The 23025-nt window shown below is 37.1% G+C and overlaps 3 protein-coding genes and 1 pseudogene across 5 annotated transcripts in view; 2 read left to right on the forward strand and 2 right to left on the reverse strand.

Annotated features, from left to right (window-relative positions):
- The first annotated feature begins 436 nt into the window (after nt 1–436).
- Nucleotides 437–4649, forward strand: ubl4a (ubiquitin like 4A). Its single transcript, XM_057357019.1, has 4 exons — nt 437–604; nt 1048–1153; nt 3986–4200; nt 4285–4649. The coding sequence occupies exons 1-4, from the start codon at nt 557–559 to the stop codon at nt 4390–4392; spliced, it is 477 nt and encodes a 158-aa protein (XP_057213002.1). The 5' UTR covers nt 437–556; the 3' UTR covers nt 4393–4649.
- Nucleotides 4650–4710: 61 nt separating this feature from the next.
- LOC130568270 (ras-related protein rab7-like) lies at nt 4711–11742 on the reverse strand. Its single transcript, XM_057357018.1, has 6 exons — nt 11569–11742; nt 10610–10675; nt 10130–10256; nt 8168–8386; nt 6434–6562; nt 4711–6143 (listed from the first exon to the last, which is right to left on the reverse strand). Exons 2-6 carry the CDS (start codon nt 10660–10662, stop codon nt 6054–6056), a joined length of 618 nt encoding a protein of 205 aa, XP_057213001.1. The 5' UTR covers nt 10663–10675; nt 11569–11742; the 3' UTR covers nt 4711–6053.
- Nucleotides 11743–13656: 1914 nt separating this feature from the next.
- On the reverse strand, nt 13657–20952 carry LOC130568114 (ras-related protein rab7-like; annotated as a pseudogene).
- A 1703-nt stretch (nt 20953–22655) lies between these two features.
- Nucleotides 22656–23025, forward strand: part of si:dkey-32e23.4 (dynamin-1-like protein) — a 30402-nt gene continuing 30032 nt past the window's right edge. For 2 of the 3 annotated variants that reach the window (XM_057356591.1, XM_057356594.1), the window contains exon 1: nt 22656–22822. The gene's annotated coding sequence lies outside the window, so the exon portion shown is untranslated. Of the gene's footprint in view, nt 22926–23025 lie in introns of all 3 variants that reach the window. The other variant, XM_057356593.1, reaches the window with a different exon arrangement.

Raw genomic sequence — 23025 nt, forward strand, 5'->3', positions numbered from 1 at the left:
GGAACCTTTTTGTTTTCTTTTAAAAAGTCCAAAAATGCACACATTTAAAAAAACATGGCATACTGTAAATAAGTTGTCACAGAATAAGAGTATGTGAATAACTCAATTTTGACCAAAATGTCAGATAGAACCTTATAATTCTAAGGCGACGATATTTCAGTGCAAGCTCTACAGTTTAGACAGCTCTAGCATTAACTTTATTCTAGGACTAGTCTTAAACCCTTCCCGGGAAACCGCCCCATATATGTTTGGCCATGGTATTGTTCTCTTTACTGTCTCTTTGTCATAATTAATTTGACTTAAACGCTGGTATGTATTTTAGTTTAAGATACCACAAAATGTTATGTTAATGAATGTTATGTTTCAGTAAACATTAAATAATACATTTACAATCGGTCTGAAATGGGGTGAGGCGCAGCCGCGCAACGGCTGATGCGCACGCGCAAATTTGAGCATCGACGTCATCATGTCCGTGGGAAACATCGACTGCTAGTCAACGAATGTACATCGACACAATCAGCTATTTTTTGTTTTGTATTTTATTGTAAATATAAAGATGATTGTTACTGTAAAGCCTCTTCAAGGAAAAGAGTGTAATGTACAGGTAAGCTTAAGTTGTCTGGTGTTTTGGGGGTGTTAATGTGTTATCGTTAGCTTCTTAGCATAGCGCTGTGCTGCAGCAGCTTTGCTTTTCTCTCATTATAAAACAATAATATTATAATCAATTGATAAATAATAAGCATCGTTTGTCCCTTGTAGCTCGTCAATCATAGTCTCTGTTATCATTCACAAAAAAAAGCTAGTAAGATGCTAAAGCATTTTGTACAAACGTGCCTAAAATGCACAATAAGCTCGTCCAGCCTCTGATTTAAGTAGATACGACAAAACATGAGTAATCAGATTGAGTTAACAGATGATATGTGACATTTACTGTACTCCTGCTGTAGTTTTTCACACCTCACTTTGAGGATCCAGCAGCCTCTTACGTTAATATAGTTAAGTGTACAACAGAGTTTAAATATCTTTTTTTATTTCATTGATGCACAGGTGACCGAAAACGAAAAGGTATCAACAGTTAAAGAACTTGTTTCAGAGCGTTTAAACATCCCACCCAGTCAGCAGAGACTGCTATATAAAGGAAAAGCTCTTGCAGGTACAACTTTTCAATAAAAAAATTGTTCGCTTTGATATGCCCTTCTAAACTTGTATGACTTCCTTGACTCGTGTAACACAAGGTGATGAGAAGATTGTTTACTTCGCATATACAGTGAAAACATATGGTTATCAAGTCCAAAAATCATAGGCCTAGTAGTAGACATGTGCTATAGGGAATTTGTCAAACAGCATTTATGCGCCCTTGAAGGGCTCTTCGTGAAGAGGACGCCATTTGTAGGGGCGTTCCAAACTAAAGTGTACACCTGAATCCCTTCACGAAGGGCCTGTCGGTACACGATCCGGGATGCCTGCACGATCCGTCCACGCATGCGCATAATGACGTAGTAGATAATTCTGTTTAGCGACGACACTGCACGATCTGTTCCACGCTTGAGCACCTTTGTACCGCGACTTTCACTACTGTCCACCTCTGGTCTCATGTCACTTCTGTGTGCACACTATGCGTTGAAATACTCTGTAACGTTTCCCCAGACTTGTTTGTAGTTCTTTCTTCATGTAAGTGCAGATAGTCTAGGCGGAAATACATATTTTGTTCCTTATTGTGTTCTGTAAACACCATTGAAGGGATTATTCCTCATTTAGATTATATAGATAGATATATTAGCCTATATATAGACCCATACTAATACAAAATGAGTCGATATAAAGTTAACTAATATTAGCAGCTTTTAATAAAAACCGTCTTTGACAATACTGCTGACCTCAGATCGAAACACAGCAAGTTAAGTAGGCCTAATGCCATGCAGCAATGAATCGCAAAGGGAAGTATGGAGGAAACTGAAGGTTTGCAGTGACAGACTCTCAAGACTCAGACTTTATTCCACATGTAACCAAAATCATGTATGTTCATGTAACAACTCCTTTATTATTTTGGATTGGCAACCACGTAAACACATCGTAATGCATAGCGTAAGCTACATTTTAAAACATCAAAATAGACCCGCCATGAACTGTTAAATGAAAAACACAATGTAGCCTACAAAAATATGCCGCCAGTTGTGCCGTCTGGCCGTCAAGTGTTTCATCGCATGCTTGATACCAATAGTGTAGGGAAACCGTGACTTTGTTTACTACGTCATTATGCGCATGCGCAGAACGGATCGTGCAGGCATCCCGGATCGTGTACCGACAGGGCCCTTTCAGAAGTCCGTTAGCAAAGGGTACGTGCCATGGTCACATCAAGGAAGCGAGTTCCGTTTGCGATCACGTGATCTTGGATTACGAGTTTTCGCGACGCATATTGAAGCAAATGTGGTGCAGGATTTAGACGTTACATTACTTTAGTTTTGGGGGGTGGGTGGGGGGTGTTTGATTGCATCGGCCCTCCACCATTTCTGTCGACGGGGGGGAGGGGGGGTTTGTATGTAACGTGTCATTGCGTTACATGTATACGTGCCTGTCGCTAATGCCTTTGCGTTGCGTGCGTTCGCGTTAATAACGTCTGTCTGTCCGGACCAAGCGTCCATTACGGCCCCATACATTAGCGGCCCGCCAGGAAAAGTTCCGATACTCCAGATGACCCCTAGTCACGGCCGTTCTGGACTTTGACAGAATGTCCTACTGGTCAGTCCGCCCTTGAAGATGGTTAAAATATAGTATAATTATCATAATTATCATATATTTCATTTTGTTTTAATACCAAATGGAGTGAAAAAAACAAGGTGAAATAAGACATAAGTAGACAATATTCAACAAGAAATATAAAAAATGTATTTATTCTCAACAACAGAGCGTTGGTTTCAAAGTGCAGGTGCGGCGTTGTCAAGGTAACATTTGGCCAGTCATCCCCTATGTAAAGGGAGTTCCAAACGCATACAAGAGAGACAGTTATGCCCTACACCCTTCAAAGAGTTCACTTCAAGGGCTCAGGCCTTCGAAGGGAGTAGGGCATAGGGATGCTCACTTCCGTTTGGAAAATGCCTATAGACTCTTTAAACGATCGCTTCTGTATTTTGTCTCAGTCCGCTCAGTCACATCCAGCGCACGTAGCATCCATAGGGTATGATGAGCGAAAGATGCACATAGGATAATTTGACTCACGTCGTTGACCTTAATCCAAACACTACATCATACATCGACAACCAAAAAGGGGAAAAGCTTCAGGCTTTTCATTACTACAAACTACATCCACAAATATGATAAAACGAAACTTTTGAACTTACTTGAGGCTTGATCACAGAGGCACTCAACAATGCTGAGCTGTAGCGCTGTCAGTTCGCTGAAATTTCACATTTTTTGTAAACATAGCCTTATCACTTGGTGACAAATTACCTCAACCCTATGGCTTAGCCGGCTGAGATTTTAGCGGACGTACGTCATCACCCTGCGTGCAAGTCAATTTGAGTCTTGTGATGCCATATGATTGTTAAAAGAACACAAATTTAAACACTTGAACATGTCAAATTTACAATACACAAGAGTTTAACATCAAACAAACCACATATAAATTATGCCTGTAATGTGGGCTGTTTCTAACACAAGTCTGTCTTATGGGCTTTTATGTTTAAATATACATTTTATGTGCATGTATTATTTGTAGGTTATCATCTTACACTTTAGTTGCTTGGATGAAAGTCATTCATATTTGAAACAAAAACATTTTAAAGTCAATGTTTTGTTTTATGTTGATGAATAAATGTACATTTGTCATTTATTTTATTACAAACACTTTCGTTTCTTATTTCCCACTGCATGGTTTTTGTTAGATTTCAAGGACAGATACTGCCAGTGGCATACCAAAAATTCCAGTTGTCAAGGCATGTGGTGTGTTTTGTATGTCATTGTGACTGTTATTGTGCACTGTGTTTAGATGAACATAGATTGAGTGATTACTCCATTGGACCAGAGGCCAAGTTAAATCTAGTAGTGCGGCCGCCGGCGGAGAGGAGTGGAGGAGCCATGGGAACCAGTATGAGTAGAAATAACGAAAAAACAAGCAGTGGGGTATGGCAATTGTTATCAACTGTCCTGGCCAAACACTTCAGCCCTGCAGATGCAGCTAAAGTACAGGAACAACTTATTAAGGTTTGTTTTCTTAGCTCTTTGGTAACTTGAATTTTAGTTTCATATGGTATTTATACAAACTAAATTTCTGCTTTTTTTCTCCAGGATTATGAACGTTCCCTCAGACAGCTTAGTTTAGATGACATTGAGCGTCTGGCAAGCCGTCTGCTCCACCCTGAGACAGAGGCCATGGATACCTCATACATGGACTAAAACAAACTAGATTGATGAAATTCTCTGGACTATCTTTACCAAGAATCAGCTGTGCACCTGGTTTAAAAACAAAACAAAGCAAGGCAAGAGTGTGGGATGTATTTAATGTGGACTTTAGGAATTAGAAAAGAGATGAACCCTGTCAGGGCACAGGGGCCACAATGCTTGGCATTGTTTTCCCATCGGAGGAAAACAGTGGTTGTTTTAGTGCAACTTTGTAAATATTGTGTCCAAGTTATTAAATGACAATAAAAATGTGTATCCGTTTGGTCATTTTTAAAAGGGAGCAAAGTAATCTTTGAAACCAACACAGCCAGCTCGGGTGTAAATGTATCTTTATTTCAGTTTTTATTTTGAAGCCATTCTTACATCTTACAAGTAAAAGTGATGCCATTTGAATTTCTACAGTTATTGGACTTTGGCATATAAAACTGAGGACCTTTATAGGTTGCGTATACATACAGGTGCATAATGTAAATGTTCAAAAGCAAGTCAAACATTGAATTAAACATGGAGTAATGTAAAAAAAAAGTGTATTTTTTGTTTTACCATATGCAACTTCTACTTGTTTGATAGTCAGTGCTGCTGTCCTTTGTGAAAAATTTCTCAACATATACACAAAACATGGTTTGTTAACCATTGCTATATCTTCTAAAACATTGTAAAGAAATGTGATAAACCGGTGTCTTAAATCTGTCAAAAGTACCTAAATGTCAAATTTATAAGAGTTCTGTCAGAGCAAACTTGAAACTGCCACATATCAAACCATGAAACGGTACGTTAATTAACCTATATGACATTTCTGATAGCAAAACAATTAAGGCATGTTTTTACACCTTTTCTCTAAATAGACATTAGAAAAAAAACAACGAAGTATTTATTATTTATGGGAACCAATAATACATGAATAATCAGAAGTGATGTAAAAAAAACTAAACCGTGTTTTGACCTGATTTTTTTTACCTGCAGTAAACCATTGGCATTTCCAACTGTTGGCATTTACGATGCAATTAAAACTTATTTTAAAGCCTTAGCATACTTCTAGATGCAAAAAAAACTCTACTGGCATGGTGCATATTCATGAATATTTACGAAAAAAGCACAACACAGATACTCGAAAATTCGCAATGTTTTTTTTGTTGATAAATATTTAAAATAAATTGTTAACAAAGTAACATTATATTTAAAATAATGTATCGCCCAGCCTACCTGATCAATACAATAAATCTTTATAGAAAGCGAATTCAGCACAGAAGTAAACCTGTATTGACATTTAACTAAAAGTTTAAAGGCACAATGAACCATCAGACGAATAGATTACTTCTGAAAACGAAACATTAAATTACACGGAGAGCAGAAATAATGACAAAGACGTTCTGACAGCTGTAGTGATAGTAGAACCTGTAATAAATGCAGTGTCACAGAATATGCAACACATCTGTCTTCCTGTTCCTCAGACAGTTCAACACACCACACGTTACTCAGAGTTCAGCAGTAAATGGATGTTCAGCTTTCACATGTGGTATTTGATACCCTGGATGTTTCAAAGGAGAACAAAACAGCAGGGGATGATGGGCACCAAAATAAGGGCCTGGATCTTTACCATCCCTCCCTCTGTCTTTTTTCTGTGTTGGATCTTTGCTCCCCCTCTCATCTCTTCTTCAGCAACTGCAGCCATCACTAGCAGATGTAGGTCTGTCATCTCTTAATTTAATCGGGTCAGGAAAATCATATGTCCCCACTTCTGACTCCTGAAAAGTGAATTTGTAATTAAGTGTTTAAATGAAGCATACGACAAAGTCCAGCCAGATGGCAATGAGGACAGTAACTGATTTTTGCGTTTCTTTAATCTTATATCAAGTCAGTTTCTAATACAGTATATAGTTTCCATACAAATATATACAATATATCAATAGGCCTTATTAATTAAACACCAGTAGCATGAATTTGTGAAATACTTGCGATTTATATAGAATTACATTCTGCTTGTGTTTCAAGAATCAAGTTCACCGACATAAGAATTATGCACAGCTTACTGTACCTGTTTTAGGGCATTGCGAGCGATAGTTTGGAAGGCCTGCTCCACATTAATAGCTTCTTTGGCACTCGTCTCAAAATAGGGGATATTGTTTTTACTCTGACACCACGCTTGAGCTCGCTTGGTTGTTACCTGTTCAAAATACAAAGGGATTTTGAGATGAAACATTGAATCAAAAATGTATAAAAAACTCCAAATGTAAATATTATTGGTCTTAACTATGGCATTTATGCCAAAAGTCATTTGATATGACTACAGCTTCAACACTCCCCAATGCTTTTAAACACTGACCCTGCGTTCCAATTCACCTACTTATACTAGCCCTAATAGTAGGTACTGTTTTTGTGTTGGATTAGTAGGTACTTTTGAGTTCATGGCAAAAGAGATTGCACGCACTGGGACATATTAACAGGAAGCGGAAGACGCCGTTGTTGCCTTGACAACATTGTGGCCAATAACTGTCACACACATCAAAATCCAGCTCTTCTTTCCATTACGGTATTTATTCATTCATTATTTTGTATGTAATGTTTACTGTATACTTACATTTGTTAATTTAGTGACGCATCAGTTATATAATTTATTAATGCAGTGGAGCGCCACTAAATTCTGCCTACTCGCGGTGAGTTGTGGGTAATATCAGCCGGGAATCTTTGGAATACTATTTTCAACATACTACGATTTGGGACATACTAATTCTACTTTCAAATACTATTAGGACGGATAATATGCTGATTGGAACGCAGGGAGAGGATCAAAGAGCACAAAGATAACCGCAAAAAACCCCCTGTAATTTTACAGAATTTCTGAAATACTGTATAATTACAGAAAAAGACAAGAAAAACGGGGATTGTAATTTTACAGGGAAAACCCGCTATTTTACAGTTTATTTCTGGCGCCCCAGATGCCAGAAATTTTCAGTTTTTTTAAACAAGATTTATTTTTTTAAAGAGTACATAACATGAGATCATGAAAATTACATTTCATGCAGTGTGTAATGTTGTCGTGTTTGAAAGTAAGCAGTCTGCCAAGTTGTAAATCCGAAGGTTAATGAATAACAAAGTTATTGGCTTGGAAAAAAGGGAGTTGACTCTGAATCACGCAAACGAGTCATCCCTAGTCCGATTCGTGAACTGCCGCGGAATTACATCACTAGATATAGACCCGCCTACGTTTTGCTAGGACTGCCCGAGAAAACTTCACTCTTCTCCCCCAAGCACTGTAGCTCGTGAGCCTCATTCGCGGTAGACCAATCACAGCAAACTAGACCATCTGACCAATCACATCAGACTAAGCTAGCGGAAAGGAGGAGATTAGACAGATGAATCGCGGAACGAATCATTTGAGAGTCAGTCAAGAAGTAAGGTAAAAATAACTGCCTATTATTACGAAATAATAGTGTTTTTACTCCTTCTATGTACATAAAATTGTTGTTGGACACTCCATAAACCAAAATAGGACCTTAAAAATCCCTAGTTATGTACTCTTTAACAGTTTTTTTTAAATACGGTCAAAAACTATAAAATTACAGAACAAGACAACATGTTTACAAGAAAAATGGGGAAAACAATTTAAAATATATCCTTACAGTATATCCTATAATTTTACAGAAAATTTCAGTTTTTTTAATGGATTTTTTTAAGTGATTTGACAAGTTTCATCAGTGTTAGCTACCGTGGAATTCTGTTTCCCTAAAACCGGGACAATACTAGTGATATTGCCAGTAAGAAACACTACCTGTCGGTTCTCCATGTCAATTTTGTTGCCCAGTACAACAAAGGGGAAGTTCTCTGGGTCTCGTGGACTGGCCTGAATGAGAAACTCATCCCTCCAGCTTTCCAGAGTCTTAAATGTAGTCGGCACCGTGACGTCATACACCAGCACACAACAGTCCGCCCCTCTGTAGAAAGCCACGCCCAGAGACTGAAATCGCTCCTGACCAGCTGTATCCCAAATCTTAGGAAGAAAAGAAAATGGTGTTTTTATGATAAATATAAATTATTGATAGGTAACCTTTTGTCTCTTCAACTGATATTAAAGGGACAGTTCACCCAAAAATGAAAATTCTGTCATCATTTACTCAGCTTCGAGCTCCAAATCTGTATAAATTTCTTTGTTCTGATGAACACATAGAAGAATATTTGGAAGAATGTCAGTAACCAAACAGTTCTTGTACCCCACTGACAACCATAGTAGGAAAAAATATTAATTATAATAGATTATATAGATATTTTAAACAGTGTAGGAAAGCAAACAGTTCTGGGGCACTTTGGACCACTATTTTAATTTTTCCTACTATGGTAGTCAATGGGGTCCAAGAACTTGTCGGTTACAAGCATTCGTTCAAATATCTTTGTCTGTGTTCAAGAAAACAAAGAGATTTATACAGATTTGGAACAACTAGGGAGTGAGTAATTCATGACAGACTTTTCATTTTGGGGTGAACTAACCAATTAACCCATAGATTTGCCAGGAATTTGCCAGATCTATGAAACAAAATCCTTCATCACGAGCCTAACGTCCCTAGTCCAAATAACAGAACGGAGCATTCATAAATAAAATAATCTTAAAATTGCTATATAGCAAAATCCGTCCACTCCTAACCTGTGAATAAAACAAACCGGAGCAAAAGTTTCAAAGCCGCAGACTTGGCAACACAGACCGGCTCGCACCGTTCCAATATGGCGGACGACCTACGTATAGCGGCCCATTGAAACAGATGCTAATGCGGCATCTTGTTTTGATATCTATGGTTTAACCTTTGTATTCCAATTACTATTCTAAGTCTGTTAGTGTTTAGAAACAAGTAGAAACATTGTCTTGGGCCCATGAATTTTAGGCCCTGGGGTTATTGTGTTACAAAGAAAAGCATGAAAGACAGAAAAGAGAAACAGAATTATCAGAGTGTCTGAGTATCTGATCACATTATAACCAGTAATATATAATATAATTTATAAACTAGGACTAAACTGGTTCTAGTACTGAATGCTGATGGTCAGTTTAGCATCCCACTAGTGCACAAAGTAACATCTTATGAAGATCATGGTGACTATACCACCAAATAAATGTTTAATAAAAAAGAAATAATGAGTAATTGCGGTGTATTCAAGAAATCACATGAATTCTTAGGAGTAACTTCCTAAACATGGCTTGTTAAGACACGTGAGGATCTGAATCATCACGACTGGTCATACAGGTTAGAACACAGCTTATGTAAGCAAACAACATGTGGGCTAACACGCTACCTACTGGGAAATACAAGGAGATTACCAGGACTGTATCTAAATGTGACATATTTACCTTACATCAGTGTAAGAGGTAAATAACATCAGAAAACACTGTTTGGCTATCTGTTACAACACAATGTGTCTAACAAATGAGTAAGAAGGTGCCACTTATTAATCATTTCAGATGTGTCACGTTTTAAGAATGATATGTCTGTTATGCAGATCCTTTCGCATCACACGAAAAGAGATGATTACTGCAATGGAGCATTTTTCCAGAAATAAGGGTGTTAAAGACAAAATGTACATCCTTAGAGCCTTTTGCCATTTGTTCTGCTTATTGTGTGATGTTGATTATTTCCTTCACTGTATTATGAAATTGTAAAATGTCTAAATAAAAATGCATTGCTATATTTTATTTTAAAATAAAAACATTTTTAACATCAAAGGAGGACAAACAAAAGTGGAAGCAAACCTGCATGGTGACCAGTCTGTCATCCACCATCACCTCCTTGGTGAGGAAGTCAGCTCCAATAGTGGCCTTATACTGATTACTAAATTTATTATTCACATATTGATTCATCAAAGAGGTCTTGCCAACTCTGTTGAAAGAAAACATGGCATAAATGAATAAAACAAACATCTAAGCATGTTAAACGTTTAACAGAGCCGAATAGCATAATGATAAAAACAGTAAGATCACCAGGCAATAGAAACCGCTGCTTGTCTAGTGGGAAGCAACGGATATCAGGGTTTATTGTGATGGGGCAAATTCCAAACACAGAAGAATATCAGGGAAATTCCTTGAGCCATGTCAAGACAATGATGTTTACACAAGTACAACATTCAGTGCTGTAGGTCTTTTGGTCTGCTGCATAATACTGAGACTGTCAACTGAATATAACATCTTATCGGTCTCCACTGATACTGCAAGGATGTTCTAAGTAACGCTTACCCAGAATCCCCTAGGATGATCACTTTAAGCAGCACTTTCTTCCGGGAAGCCATGATGAGAAGAAAGCTGATCGAAAGAACAAGATATCAGACAGAATAGCAGAAACATACATTCATTAATTCATTTGCCAATACAGATGTATATTATACTTTAACGTTAAATGATTTGCACTTAAATATATATAATTTAATACATTCAACAAATTGTTCACTACATACTGTAAATTGTAGTGATGTCATTAAATGTACTAAAACAGATGTTGTTATCAAAAGTAAAACTTAAACATTTGGTTGTGTTTTCTTGGGGGATAATGAAAATAGTTGACAAGAAATCATTATTGATTAGTTGGGTCTGTTGTTCAGCTACAGGCTATAGCAATACGTTAAGCATTAATCTGTTATACCTGAAAAGATTTAACTTTACACTAACTTTTCAAACATTTACATTTCTGGTTTTGTTTCACAACCATCACTGCGCATTAAATGATAAGGAAAATACTGTATATGAATACAATACTTTTATATTTAATAAATAAATAGGTGCATCTGTATGATCAAACTGCACGCATTGGTGCTCTGTTCATGCGGTGGCAGAAGTACAAAGAATCAATTCATGCGATTCATCGAGTCACGTGACGTCACTGCTGTGAAAACATGGCAGTTTCATTGTAACAAATGTATTATTACTAAAACATATTTCGGGCGAGCATTACAGAAGCTAGAACGACGCTAAAACCCCCGTAATCTTTTGTTCTCTTTCGATCAAGTAGCTGGTCCTCCGGGCAGATGTCATGATGATACAAAAACAACGGTAACAAATAAATGTAACATAAGACTTTACTAAATGTTGTGACCAAAAATTCAACAAGAAATACACGCTCTTTAAAGAGATCTGTTATGACCGTGTTTAATACACCAATTTAATACACCTTGTTTTGAGGAAAACAAACTGTCATTTACCTTCACCTCTTCGCTCTTGCTGTCGCAGCTCCTTTGATATTCGCCGTGCGTCTGAACCAGTCCACACAAAAATCACCCAATACTCGCAAAGATACAGATGCACATCAGCTGTTGTGGAGTCTATGTTTCTTCTTTGCGGAACAGGACATGGCTGATTGTAAAGTCACAAGGGACTGACGCGGAATATTGGTGTTCGAATCGCGAACAAGCAGAGTTGTTTTTTTTTTTTGAACGATTCTTTTGAACCGATTCGCAAATCGTTTGCTTCAACTTTGTCAATAAGAAAGGCATAGGCTATATTTAGGAATTAAACCCTACATATATAACACATATAAACAACACTATGTAACTAAAATGTATTCAATTGCAAAATGTAGGCCTAATCTTAAACCCTCACTTCCGGGAACTCTGTTGGACGATTCCTTAACTGAATCTTTGAATTGGATTCGATGGAACCTGTATCTGAACGAATCGATTCGCAAAAATGAACTGGGCGCTACAGTGTTAGCGCACAATTAAACTACAGTGACCTTCCTCCATTCTTTTATAAGGCTTCAAGATGGTGGTGAGGAAGGAATGAATAAAAGTATTAAATGCCACTTAAAAATGACATCTATACGTTTTTTTTTTACAAATCGTCAACAAACAGCACTCTTTCAAACCATTATGGCATTATCATCAGGGTTAAAGGACGACCAAAGACGTTAGAAGATAACAAAATCATAGATTTTTATTAAAACAGAAAAATGAATCACAGAACAGAACATGGGTGAGGCTCTAACGATCTTTAATGCCTAAAGGCATCACTTACAGTATCCTGTCATGTGATATACTTTCTGATTATTGTGTCTGACTCATTCACACTTGACTTCTTCTTAATAACTTCTTCAACTCTGTATTGTCATTTGTACAATTATAAATTATTTAAAATGATTCTTCAATGTTAACAAATTTGATCTAAAATGATGGTCGAATTGTCAGTTGTGTGTTTTTATGATCATATTTGGATATGCACTATTTCTTTAATATTTGTTTATCTAACAGATCAATTACAATGAGGGATTATCAAGCTTCCTCAGACCATAGTCATGGGATCACAGCCTTAATTTACATCATAATAGATGATGCAGTCATACAGTAAGTGGCAATATTTTCGTTACAATCTTCAAATGATCTCTTAAAAAGGGAGTAGTGGAAAGAGTTCAGTGTCTAGTGATGCAGTTGGTGAATGTTCCCCTGCTGGAGGAGAGGACAAAACAAGACAATGGTAATCTCTTAAAATCAATATGTGATTTTTTTACAGTTTTAGGTCCTTCCCACTTACCCTGACTTGAGGTCTGAGTCCAGGTTGTTGGCATCTTGCTTTGAGTTTTTAACCCCTTTTGGTTCTTCCCTCGAGCTGACATGAACACGTCTGCCAGAGCTGCAGCTTCAGACGCAGATTTAGGGTGACGTTCTTTGATCCATACTTGTACGTCAGGGGATAACATGCGCAAAAATTGTTCCAGTACAATTTACAATTACTTCTTCAATTTCTTCCTTGGTCCGGTTATGAGGCTGAACCCATTTGAGATACAGTTCTTTTAATCTTATGTATAACTCCCTTGGAGTCTCATCCCTCCCCACCTCTGAAGACCTGAACATTAGGCGATTACTTTCAGGGTTAATGTCATATTCGTTCAAAATAGCCACCTTGACCTTCTCATAATTAAACGATTCAGCAATATCCGTATATAGGCACTTCTAGCTTTGCTTGTCAATAGGGGCACTAATTTAACTGCCCATTCAGTTGTCGGCCACCGACATGCCACAGCAATTCTTTCGAATGAAGAAAGGTAGTGCTCTATGTCATCTAACTCTGACAGTTGTTGCAGATGGGCCTCCTTCTCCACTGTAGGCTGTTCCAGTCCAGGGCTGTTGTACGACTGGGATAGTGCCATTTCATTTCTGTTACAGTTTTTGTCAAGCGTTGTGGTAGGCCCACAGTCTGAGTGGAAACGTACCTCCTGTTGAAGCAGGTTAAACTGATGCTGCAGAGACTCCCACCTGGCTTCTTGACAGGCTGCTTCCTGCGCCACCTGGTGGTCTCGGGCCTGCTGCGTTGCAAGGAGTGTCTGAAACATGTCTCGAAGCTCTTGGAGAGAAACATTTTCTTTCTTCTTCTGAATATCCTCCTGTTCTCTTATATTACCTTAAATTAATAGAAAATCCTAATTATTTTCTGTTTCCCTTACACGTAACACATACTATTCCAATTTCTCCCAAGAAGCAATCTTATGAAACAATTTAACATCTGGTGGCCTTTTTTTGCATCTGAACGGTCCATTGCAAACACTCAGCACAGGTACCAAACATTTTAATATAACTAATTTTTGTTTTATATACATTGTATATACAACCCGATTCCAAAAAAGTTGGGACACTGTACAAATTGTGAATAAAAAAGGAATGCAATAATTTACGAATCTCATAAACTTATATTTTATTCACAATAGAATATAGATAACATATCAAATGTTGAAAGTGAGACATTTTGAAATGTCATGCCAAATATTGGCTCATTTTGGATTTCATGAGAGCTACACATTCCAAAAAAGTTGGGACAGGTAGCAATAGGAGGCCGGAAAAGTTAAATGTACATATAAGGAACAGCTGGAGGACCAATTTGCAACTTATTAGGTCAATTGGCAACATGATTGGGTATAAAAAGAGCCTCTCAGAGTGGCAGTGTCTCTCAGAAGTCAAGATGGGCAGAGGATCACCAATTCCCCAAATGCTGCGGCGAAAAATAGTGGAGCAATATAAGAAAGGAGTTTCTAAGAGAAAAATTGCAAAGAGTTTGAAGTTATCATCATCTACAGTGCATAATATCATCCAAAGATTCAGAGAATCTGGAACAATCTCTGTGCGTAAGGGTCAAGGCCGGAAAACCATACTGGATGCCCGTGATCTTCGGGCCCTTAGACGGCACTGCATCACATACAGGAATGCTACTGTAATGGAAATCACAACATGGGCTCAGGAATACTTCCAGAAAACATTGTCGGTGAACACAATCCACCGTGCCATTCGCCGTTGCCGGCTAAAACTCTATAGGTCAAAAAAGAAGCCATATCTAAACATGATCCAGAAGCGCAGGCGTTTTCTTTGGGCCAAGGGTCATGTAAAATGGACTGTGGCAAAGTGGAAAACTGTTCTGTGGTCAGACGAATCAAAATTTGAAGTTCTTTTTGGAAAACTGGGACACCATGTCATCCGGACTAAAGAGGACAAGGACAACCCAAGTTGTTATCAGCGCTCAGTTCAGAAGCCTGCATCTCTGATGGTATGGGGTTGCATGAGTGCGTGTGGCATGGGCAGCTTACACACCTGGAAAGGCACCATCAATGCTGAAAGGTATATCCAAGTTCTACAACAACATATGCTCCCATCCAGACGTCGTCTCTTTCAGGGAAGACCTTGCATTTTCCAACGTGACAATGCCAGACCACATACTGCATCAATTACAACATCATGGCTGCGTAGAAGAAGGATCCGGGTACTGAAATGGCCAGCGTGCAGTCCAGATCTTTCACCCATAGAAAACATTTGGCGCATCATAAAGAGGAAGATGCGACAAAGACCTAAGACAGTTGAGCAACTAGAAGCCTGTATTAGACAAGAATGGGACAACATTCCTATTCCTAAACTTGAGCAACTTGTCTCCTCAGTCCCCAGACGTTTGCAGACTGTTATAAAAAGAAGAGGGGATGCCACACAGTGGTAAACATGGCCTTGTCCCAACTTTTTTGAGATGTGTTGATGCCATGAAATTTAAAATCAACTATTTTTCCCTTAAAATGATACATTCTCTCAGTTTAAACATTAGATATGTCATCTATGTTGTATTCTAAATAAAATATTGAAATTTGAAACTTCCACATCATTGCATTCTGTTTTTATTCACAATTTGTACAGTGTCCCAACTTTTTTGGAATCGGGTTTGTACATTACATATATGATATATCATATACATATTTATGCACACACACACACGCACACACACACGCACGCACGCACACACGCACACACACACGCACACACACACATTGTATCATGAAATCTTACATTGACAAGGATGTAAGAGTTGATTTAAATGTTGTCTACTCAAATTAAAATGTAGGAGTGAAACTTAAAGACCCAGTCAATAAGAATGGTTTTACAGACGATTTACACAGAATTACATTCTGCTTGTGCTTCAAGAATCAAGTCCAGTGAAAAGAGAAGCATGCACAGCTTACTGTACCTGTTTGAGGGCATTGCGAGCAATAGTTTGTAAGGCCTGCTCCAAGTTGATAGCGTCTTTGGCACACGTCTCAAAATAGGGGATATCGTTCTTACTTTTACGCCACGCTTGAGCTCGCTTGGTTGTTACCTATTTAAAATATGAAGGGATTTTGAGATTAAACATGTACTATAAACTTCAGCCAAAAATTCAGATGACAATCAAAAAATATGTACATATCTTTGTCTTAAATATGGGATTTATAAAACGTTGATATTTTTAGCAAAGGTCCTTTCAAATGACCAACCCTAGCATTCCCTTATGCATTGAAACTGAGGAGTGAACAGCCAAGTTACAATGTATAAATCCCCATAAACTTTGAAACTGTTTACTTTTTAAATGATCCTGTTTTAAATCATTTTTAATAATAAATAAATAATTTCATTGCCAGCAAGTTACTACCTGTCGGTTCTCCAGGTCAATTTTGTTGCCCAGTACAACAAAGGTAAAGTTCTCTGGGTCTCGTGGACTGGCCTGGATGAGAAACTCATCCTTCCAGCTCAGTGTTATGGAGGACAAACCTGCAAAAATTATAAATAAATGAATGTATAAATAAATAAATATATAAACGAATAAATGTAATAATATGAAAATAAATACAGGAATGAATGGTTTGATAAAACAAAATTATTCGTTTTAGCTATTATTGATCTTAGCTTTAACTTTTCTTTTCATTTTTTAAATTGATTTATTATTTTTTGTGTCCATTTTTAATTATTTTTAATTATTTTATTATTTTATTTTTAGATTATTTTATTTATCATTTCCTTTTATTTTTACATTTATTTATTTATACGTTTATTTATTTTTATATTTATTTATTATCGCATGTATTTATTTCCACTTTTATTTATTTATTCTTGTATTTATTCTTACTTTTCTGTGTCTTGTATGATAATTAGATGGGTTGGTCTTGCCTACTATTGGTTCAGCGTAGATTGAAGCGTTTGATCGATTACTCTTGACTTGTTTTGGACTAACGTCACGTCACTCACTGATCGTTTGCTTCGTGTATAACGTTTATGGCGTGCGCACAATTAGCTAGAGAGTTACAGCATTTAGCCAATGAAGTCGATAACCATGCATCAAATGACTATGTGTCATTCAGATTAGATGCACTTATTGATGATTTATTACAGATTGACGGCGAGATAAATGACAAAGTTCTCCCTCGGTTGTTAGCCTCTTTGCAGCACATTCAAAGTCTGTGCGAGTCAGAGGGTGCTATGCTATGGTGGCGTTACAGTTCAACTGGTGAAAATCATAAAGCACAAAATGTAATAAGGTTTAACTACACAGATGAGCTTGTAAACCGAAGTCGCAAGCTAACGCTTTGTCAAAGTGATAGTTATAAGCAGCCTTTCGGTTAGAAAAAGCGTAAAGATTTAATGTAACATGATGTAACATAATGTAAATGAATTGAGACATAGTGAACTTAAGTCACAAGTTAACACGGTAGTAATGAGCATCGTTCTTTCACTACAGGGGCCATCAAATGGAAACCATTCCTTCTAAAAAGACGTGGTTACTAAACGGTACTCGTAAACTACATTCCATAAGAGATAAATAACACAGAGGTCACAAGTTAAAACGGGCATATTCCCTTGATTCATCCAGCTGCATATTGTTGTGTGACATCTTGATATTATTGCAAAGATCCGCAGCAGCTAGCATTGCGAAATAGCTTAGTGTGATTGTTACCGTAGTGACACGCTGCCTCACTTTATTGTATGGGTACGAATCCCGTGTCAAATCGCTTTATTTATTTTTTCACCTCGCTTCAGCCGTTACGGGCGATCATACCAATAATTTGCAATCTTAACAAGAATGTCAAAATCATGTAACAAGAAAGTCTGTGTTTATTAGACATCTTAATATCAAGTCGTCTTGTGCTTTCAGAATCGACGAATCTGCTGAGGTCGTTCATGCACCTCTTTGGCAGAGGACCTGTAACCGGAACTTGGTCACCACCTTAGCACCCCCTGACTCGCACAGATTTTGAAGAACTTTGTCATTTATCTCTCCGTCAATCTGTAATAAATCCTCAATAAGTGCATCTAATCTGAATGACACATAGTCATTTGATGCATGGTTATCGACTTCATTGGCTAAATGCTGTAACTCTCTAGCTAATTGTGCGCACGCCATAGTTACTTAACGTTATACACGAAGCAAACGATCAGTGAGTGACGTGACGTTAGTCCAAAACAAGTCAAGAGTAATCGATCAAACGCTTCAATCTACGCTGAACCAATAGTAGGCAAGACCAACCCATCTAATTATCATACAAGACACAGAAAAGTAAGAATAAATACAAGAATAAATAAATAAAAGTGGAAATAAATACATGCGATAATAAATAAATATAAAAATAAATAAACGTATAAATAAATAAATGTAAAAATAAAAGGAAATGATAAATAAAATAATCTAAAAATAAAAAATAATAATAATTAAAAATAATTAAAAATGGACACAAAAAATAATAAATCAATTTAAAAAATGAAAAGAAAAGTTAAAGCTAAGATCAATAATAGCTAAAACGAATTATTTTGTTTTATCAAACCATTCATTCCTGTATTTATTTTCATATTATTACATTTATTCGTTTATATATTTATTTATTTATACATTCATTTATTTATAATTTTTGCAGGTTTAGTCCTCCATACAGTGTTGCCAACTCTTTTCAATGGAAAGTAGCTAAAGCCAGCCCGAAAAGTCGCTAGAAGTCGCCAGATGATGTCACGCGCTAATTTGCATATCAGTGACGTCATCACGTAGTATCTGCTAAGCGCTTATGGTCTGCTCTCTACTCTCTGAGCTGTCGTATACAGTATTATATTTAAACAATACACGCAAACGCACAATAAATAGGTTCTTAATGACTTATTTTTTGTTTCTGTTGGCAGACAAGACTATGTAGGCCTAATAGTGAGTGAACTTTCGTTGAACAGTTAAAATCCGTCTGTGTTCATGTTTATGCGTCCATACAGTCATCACGTTTTAAATCATAAATGCTCAAACAAGGTCAATAAGTGATTAGTTCTTGGAGTGGTTTGTCCATGCGTATGTATCTCATTCACGCGTCAGTGCGGTCTGAACTAGGGTTGGGAATCGAAAATCAATTCCAATTTGGAATCGGAATCGAAAGGCTAGGAATCGGATCGGAATCGAAAGGAATAGGAATCGGATACTTGAGATTAAAATTTGAATTCCTCTCATCAATTCCTGTGCATATTTTCTTTAAAGTACATGCGTTGCATGATCTGCTGATATCTCAATAAAAGCCCTTATGAAAATGATCAATATTTTTTACTATAGTAAGCATAGTTTAGCTATAGAATTTGCATTAAAGCACAGGAATCACAAATTAACCATAGTTGCATTATAGTAACTGCAGTTTAACCATGATGTAGTTCAACTATGATAATACAAATTGTAATAAATCAGAAAAGGTGTGTTTCTATATGTAAATATACACAAAACGGTGCTCATAAATATATATATATATATATATTTTGCAAACAAGTCAATAAGCAGGCTAAATGACCACACAGGTTGATATCTAAATGTTTTACTTCAACTGTGGAATCGAAACTGGGAATCGATAAGAATCGAAATCGATAAGCAGAATCAGAATTCGAATCGATAAAATTGAAACGATTCCCAACGCTAGTCTGAACTGAATGTGCTGCTTCGCCCTGCCGCTCACTGAACAGAGTGGACAGAGATGGGAAGGCAAAAACTCGCTTTCGCGGGGCAGTAGAAGTGAAGCAGAATGTTTCGCTAAATCGCCAAGGCTTATTCAGAAAGTAGCTAGATTTGTCGCTAGTCGCTTTTTGAAAAATAAATCTGAAAAGTCGTTAAATCTAGCGACAAAGTCGCCAAGTTGGCAACACTGCTCCAGCTGTCCAGAGTCTTAAACGTAGTCGGCACCATGACGTCATACACCAGCACACAACAGTCCGCCCCTCTGTAGAAAGCCACGCCCAGAGACTGAAATCGCTCCTGACCAGCTATGTCTCAAATCTTAGGAAGAAAATAAAATGAATTAAATTAAAGGCACTCTGTTGGCTTACATTACAAAGTCACAGTTATAAAACTTTATGCTATCCATGAACATGATTTGTGAGTTCAGTTGGCAGTGGAGGTGAACACTACAACTCATTCCACGTGCCTTCACAGAATCAAATAGCTACATCTTATGAGTTGTTTTTTTGGCGCCCTCTAGCTGTGAAAATTACACATTGTACCTTTAATGTTCATATGTCATGGTGACAAAAAGCATTTTACTTGTATTATTCAAATTATTTGTTTTATTATGGGTTTGTATTTGGGTATTTAATAATCACCCAATAAAGCTATAAGAAAAACACACACTGATATAATTTAATATTTTAAAATAAAACAAATGTTTTAAGACTTCTTAGGAACACTGAAGATAAACAAAGATGGAATCAAACCTGCATTGTTATCAGTTTGTCATCCACCATCACCTGCTTGCTCAGGAAGTCAACTCCAATAATGGGATTATACTGATTACTAAATGTATTATTTACATACTTATTAATCAAAGAGGTCTTGCCAACTCTGTTAGAGGAAAACAGAGCATAAAAAATAGAAAAAAATATTCAACAATTACAGAACCAAAGTGAAGCCAATATGCCTCTGAATGCTCAACAGAGATGAAATATGTAATTGCTGCTTGCCAAGTGAGAGGCAGAAAGCAGTGTTAAAAGTAACCAGAGGTCCCTTTCAAGGGAACCCAACGCTGCATCATGGTGTTGACGTTATGGGAACGCTGTCAGTGGGCACCATGTCTGAACCACGCGTGAAATCTTGCCAATTTAATGGTAGACAAAGGGGTCAGGTGATGTAGCATGGTGTGTCATTACGATCATAAAATGACACCTGAGTTAATCATAATTAATACAGACTTTGTCGGGCAGGAATTTCTCAGGTCCTTTCAGTCCCTTAATACAGCAAGGATGTTTCAATACTTACCCACAATCCCCTATGACGAGCACTTTAAGCCGCACCTTCTTGTGGGAAGCCATGACAGGAAGAAAGCTAAGGGGAGTAAAATATACACTTTACACATGTGCAGCAGACAAATGAAAAATTTGGTTCCAAAATGAGATAAACATGTTATTATGTTTTTATTGTGTTAGTTAGCTGTATTCTTTTTAGTTATTATGGCTTAAATCAAAACAAACCAACTGCAGTTTTATTAATTTATTAATTAACTGACCGAAATTAATTAGAATGCACCAAAAAATTAAATTTTTTAGAAACGGAGTCATCTCATTTTGCAACCAAACTCTTCAAATGTTTTGATGTGAAATTCTGTATAATTTAATCTGAGTGATTGCATACCAATGAACCTCAACTTCATTATGTGAACTTTATAAATTGTCTAATAATAAAAATGGTTTACATTTGGCAGACGCTTTTATCCAAAGCGACTTACATTGCATTGTATTATACATTTTTGTTTCCGACTACGTGCAATCCCCTGGGATCGAACCCATGACTTTAGCGTTTCTAGCGCCATGCTTTAACCACCGAGCCACAGGAATTGTAACACCTGATTAATGTTTTAATACGATTTCTAAAAGAAAGGAAACTGTGTGTGATCAAACTGCATTGGTGCTCTGTACACGCAGTGGCAGTACTACAAACATTTCACGCGAGTCTTTAAGTTACTGTAACATTACACCAATACGCTTGACAGACGTGACATTTTCGTTTTTACTGTGGTTTTACTTTGCTATCCGCCGTGCGTCTGAATTTGAATGTATTTCACACAGAAAAGACCCAGTGGCAAAGTGATCCAGATGCACCGTCATAAGGGACTCACGCATAATAATGATGTTCGAATCGCAAACGAACAGTGATGTTTAGCCGGTTCTTTTAAACGATACGTTCGAGCCGATTCCCTGAGAATTGAACTTCAGGTACTTCACACATAACAACAGTCAGTTTAACTAAAATGTACTGCAAAACTCATTTTAAAACCTTGCACTGAGACTTTTGTGAACACACAACATTCAATCTGAATTGATTTCGATAAAAATAAATAAATCTCCCAATGCACACAATTCAGCCAAAAGTGCTTCTTTTTTTAAGAAGCACTTTGATACTTATACTCAAACTGTTGTTCTTTCAACTTTGATACGTATTATACTCATACTGTTGTTCAATTTAGACTGTTGTTTCAATTAGATGTTATGCTGACATGAAGGCAGAAAATAGGTATTAAAAAGTGAAAAAGGACAGACAGAAGAAGACGCTCCGATCTTTTATGTCGATCAGCAGTCCCACCCTACGTCATGTGATTTACATTCTGATCTTTGTGTCTGATTTCTGACGTATTCACTCTACCACTTCCCTAACACTTCAACTCATTAATACCTACTTCCTTAACTCAGAATTTCATTTGTAAAATTATGAATTATTTAGAAATACATTCCACATTGTAGTAAAATGATGTAGATTGAATGGTCAGATTCGCTATTAAAGATAATAAAATAAAATAATAATAATTAATTAAATATTTATATATATTTAGGGAATATAAATAAATACGAATGAAACTGTAATGCAGAAGTTTACGGAAAAAGTATTGCCGGGGTCCTGATGTTGTAAAGGGGTGTGGTTCAGCGACCATGACGTATATTGATATACAGTTGTTCCATCCAATGCGATTAATTCAAAATACATCGTCAACAAAAAATAACCAATCAAATCGCTTTTGGATGACGCCGCAACCATCTTTGACAGCCTACAACCAAGAGGCGCAGAAAAGCGAAACCCAAATATGTCGGTCCTCCAATGACTATTTCACTCATTTCCAGCATGGTGGTTATCAGTATAACGCTGTGATTGTGTAATTTAGTTGCGGAAGGCTCGACACATCGCATTGCGGTGAGAATATCGTTATTCGAAGCCGGGTTTTCTTATTGTTTTCATCGTTCATCTCCTCATTCCTCTAAAAACCTTGTTCTGCTTTCAGCATCACACCCTGCAGGTCTGGTGTTGGTCGTGTAGTATTCAATCAAGCTGGAAATTAATTATATATTTATGGATTACATTTAGTCGAGCGAATGCACGAGGCGTTTAGTTTGCGT

This window comes from Triplophysa rosa, linkage group LG17, assembly GCF_024868665.1.
Source record: "Triplophysa rosa linkage group LG17, Trosa_1v2, whole genome shotgun sequence".
Taxonomy (NCBI): Eukaryota; Metazoa; Chordata; class Actinopteri; order Cypriniformes; family Nemacheilidae; genus Triplophysa; species Triplophysa rosa.

Coding starts and splice junctions, on each gene's coding strand:
- LOC130568270 (XM_057357018.1), bottom strand. CDS start 10,662: ATGGCTTCCCGGAAGAAAGTGCTGCTTAAAGTGATCATCCTAGGGGAT. Junction 8,387..10,129: donor ACAGACTGGTCACCATGCAG/GTTTGCTTCCAC, acceptor TTTCTTCCTAAG/ATTTGGGATACAGCTGGTCA. Junction 6,144..6,433: donor CTCGCAATGCCCTAAAACAG/GTACAGTAAGCT, acceptor TTCACTTTTCAG/GAGTCAGAAGTGGGGACATA.
- ubl4a (XM_057357019.1), top strand. CDS start 557: ATGATTGTTACTGTAAAGCCTCTTCAAGGAAAAGAGTGTAATGTACAG. Junction 605..1,047: donor GAAAAGAGTGTAATGTACAG/GTAAGCTTAAGT, acceptor ATTGATGCACAG/GTGACCGAAAACGAAAAGGT. Junction 1,154..3,985: donor TAAAGGAAAAGCTCTTGCAG/GTACAACTTTTC, acceptor CACTGTGTTTAG/ATGAACATAGATTGAGTGAT.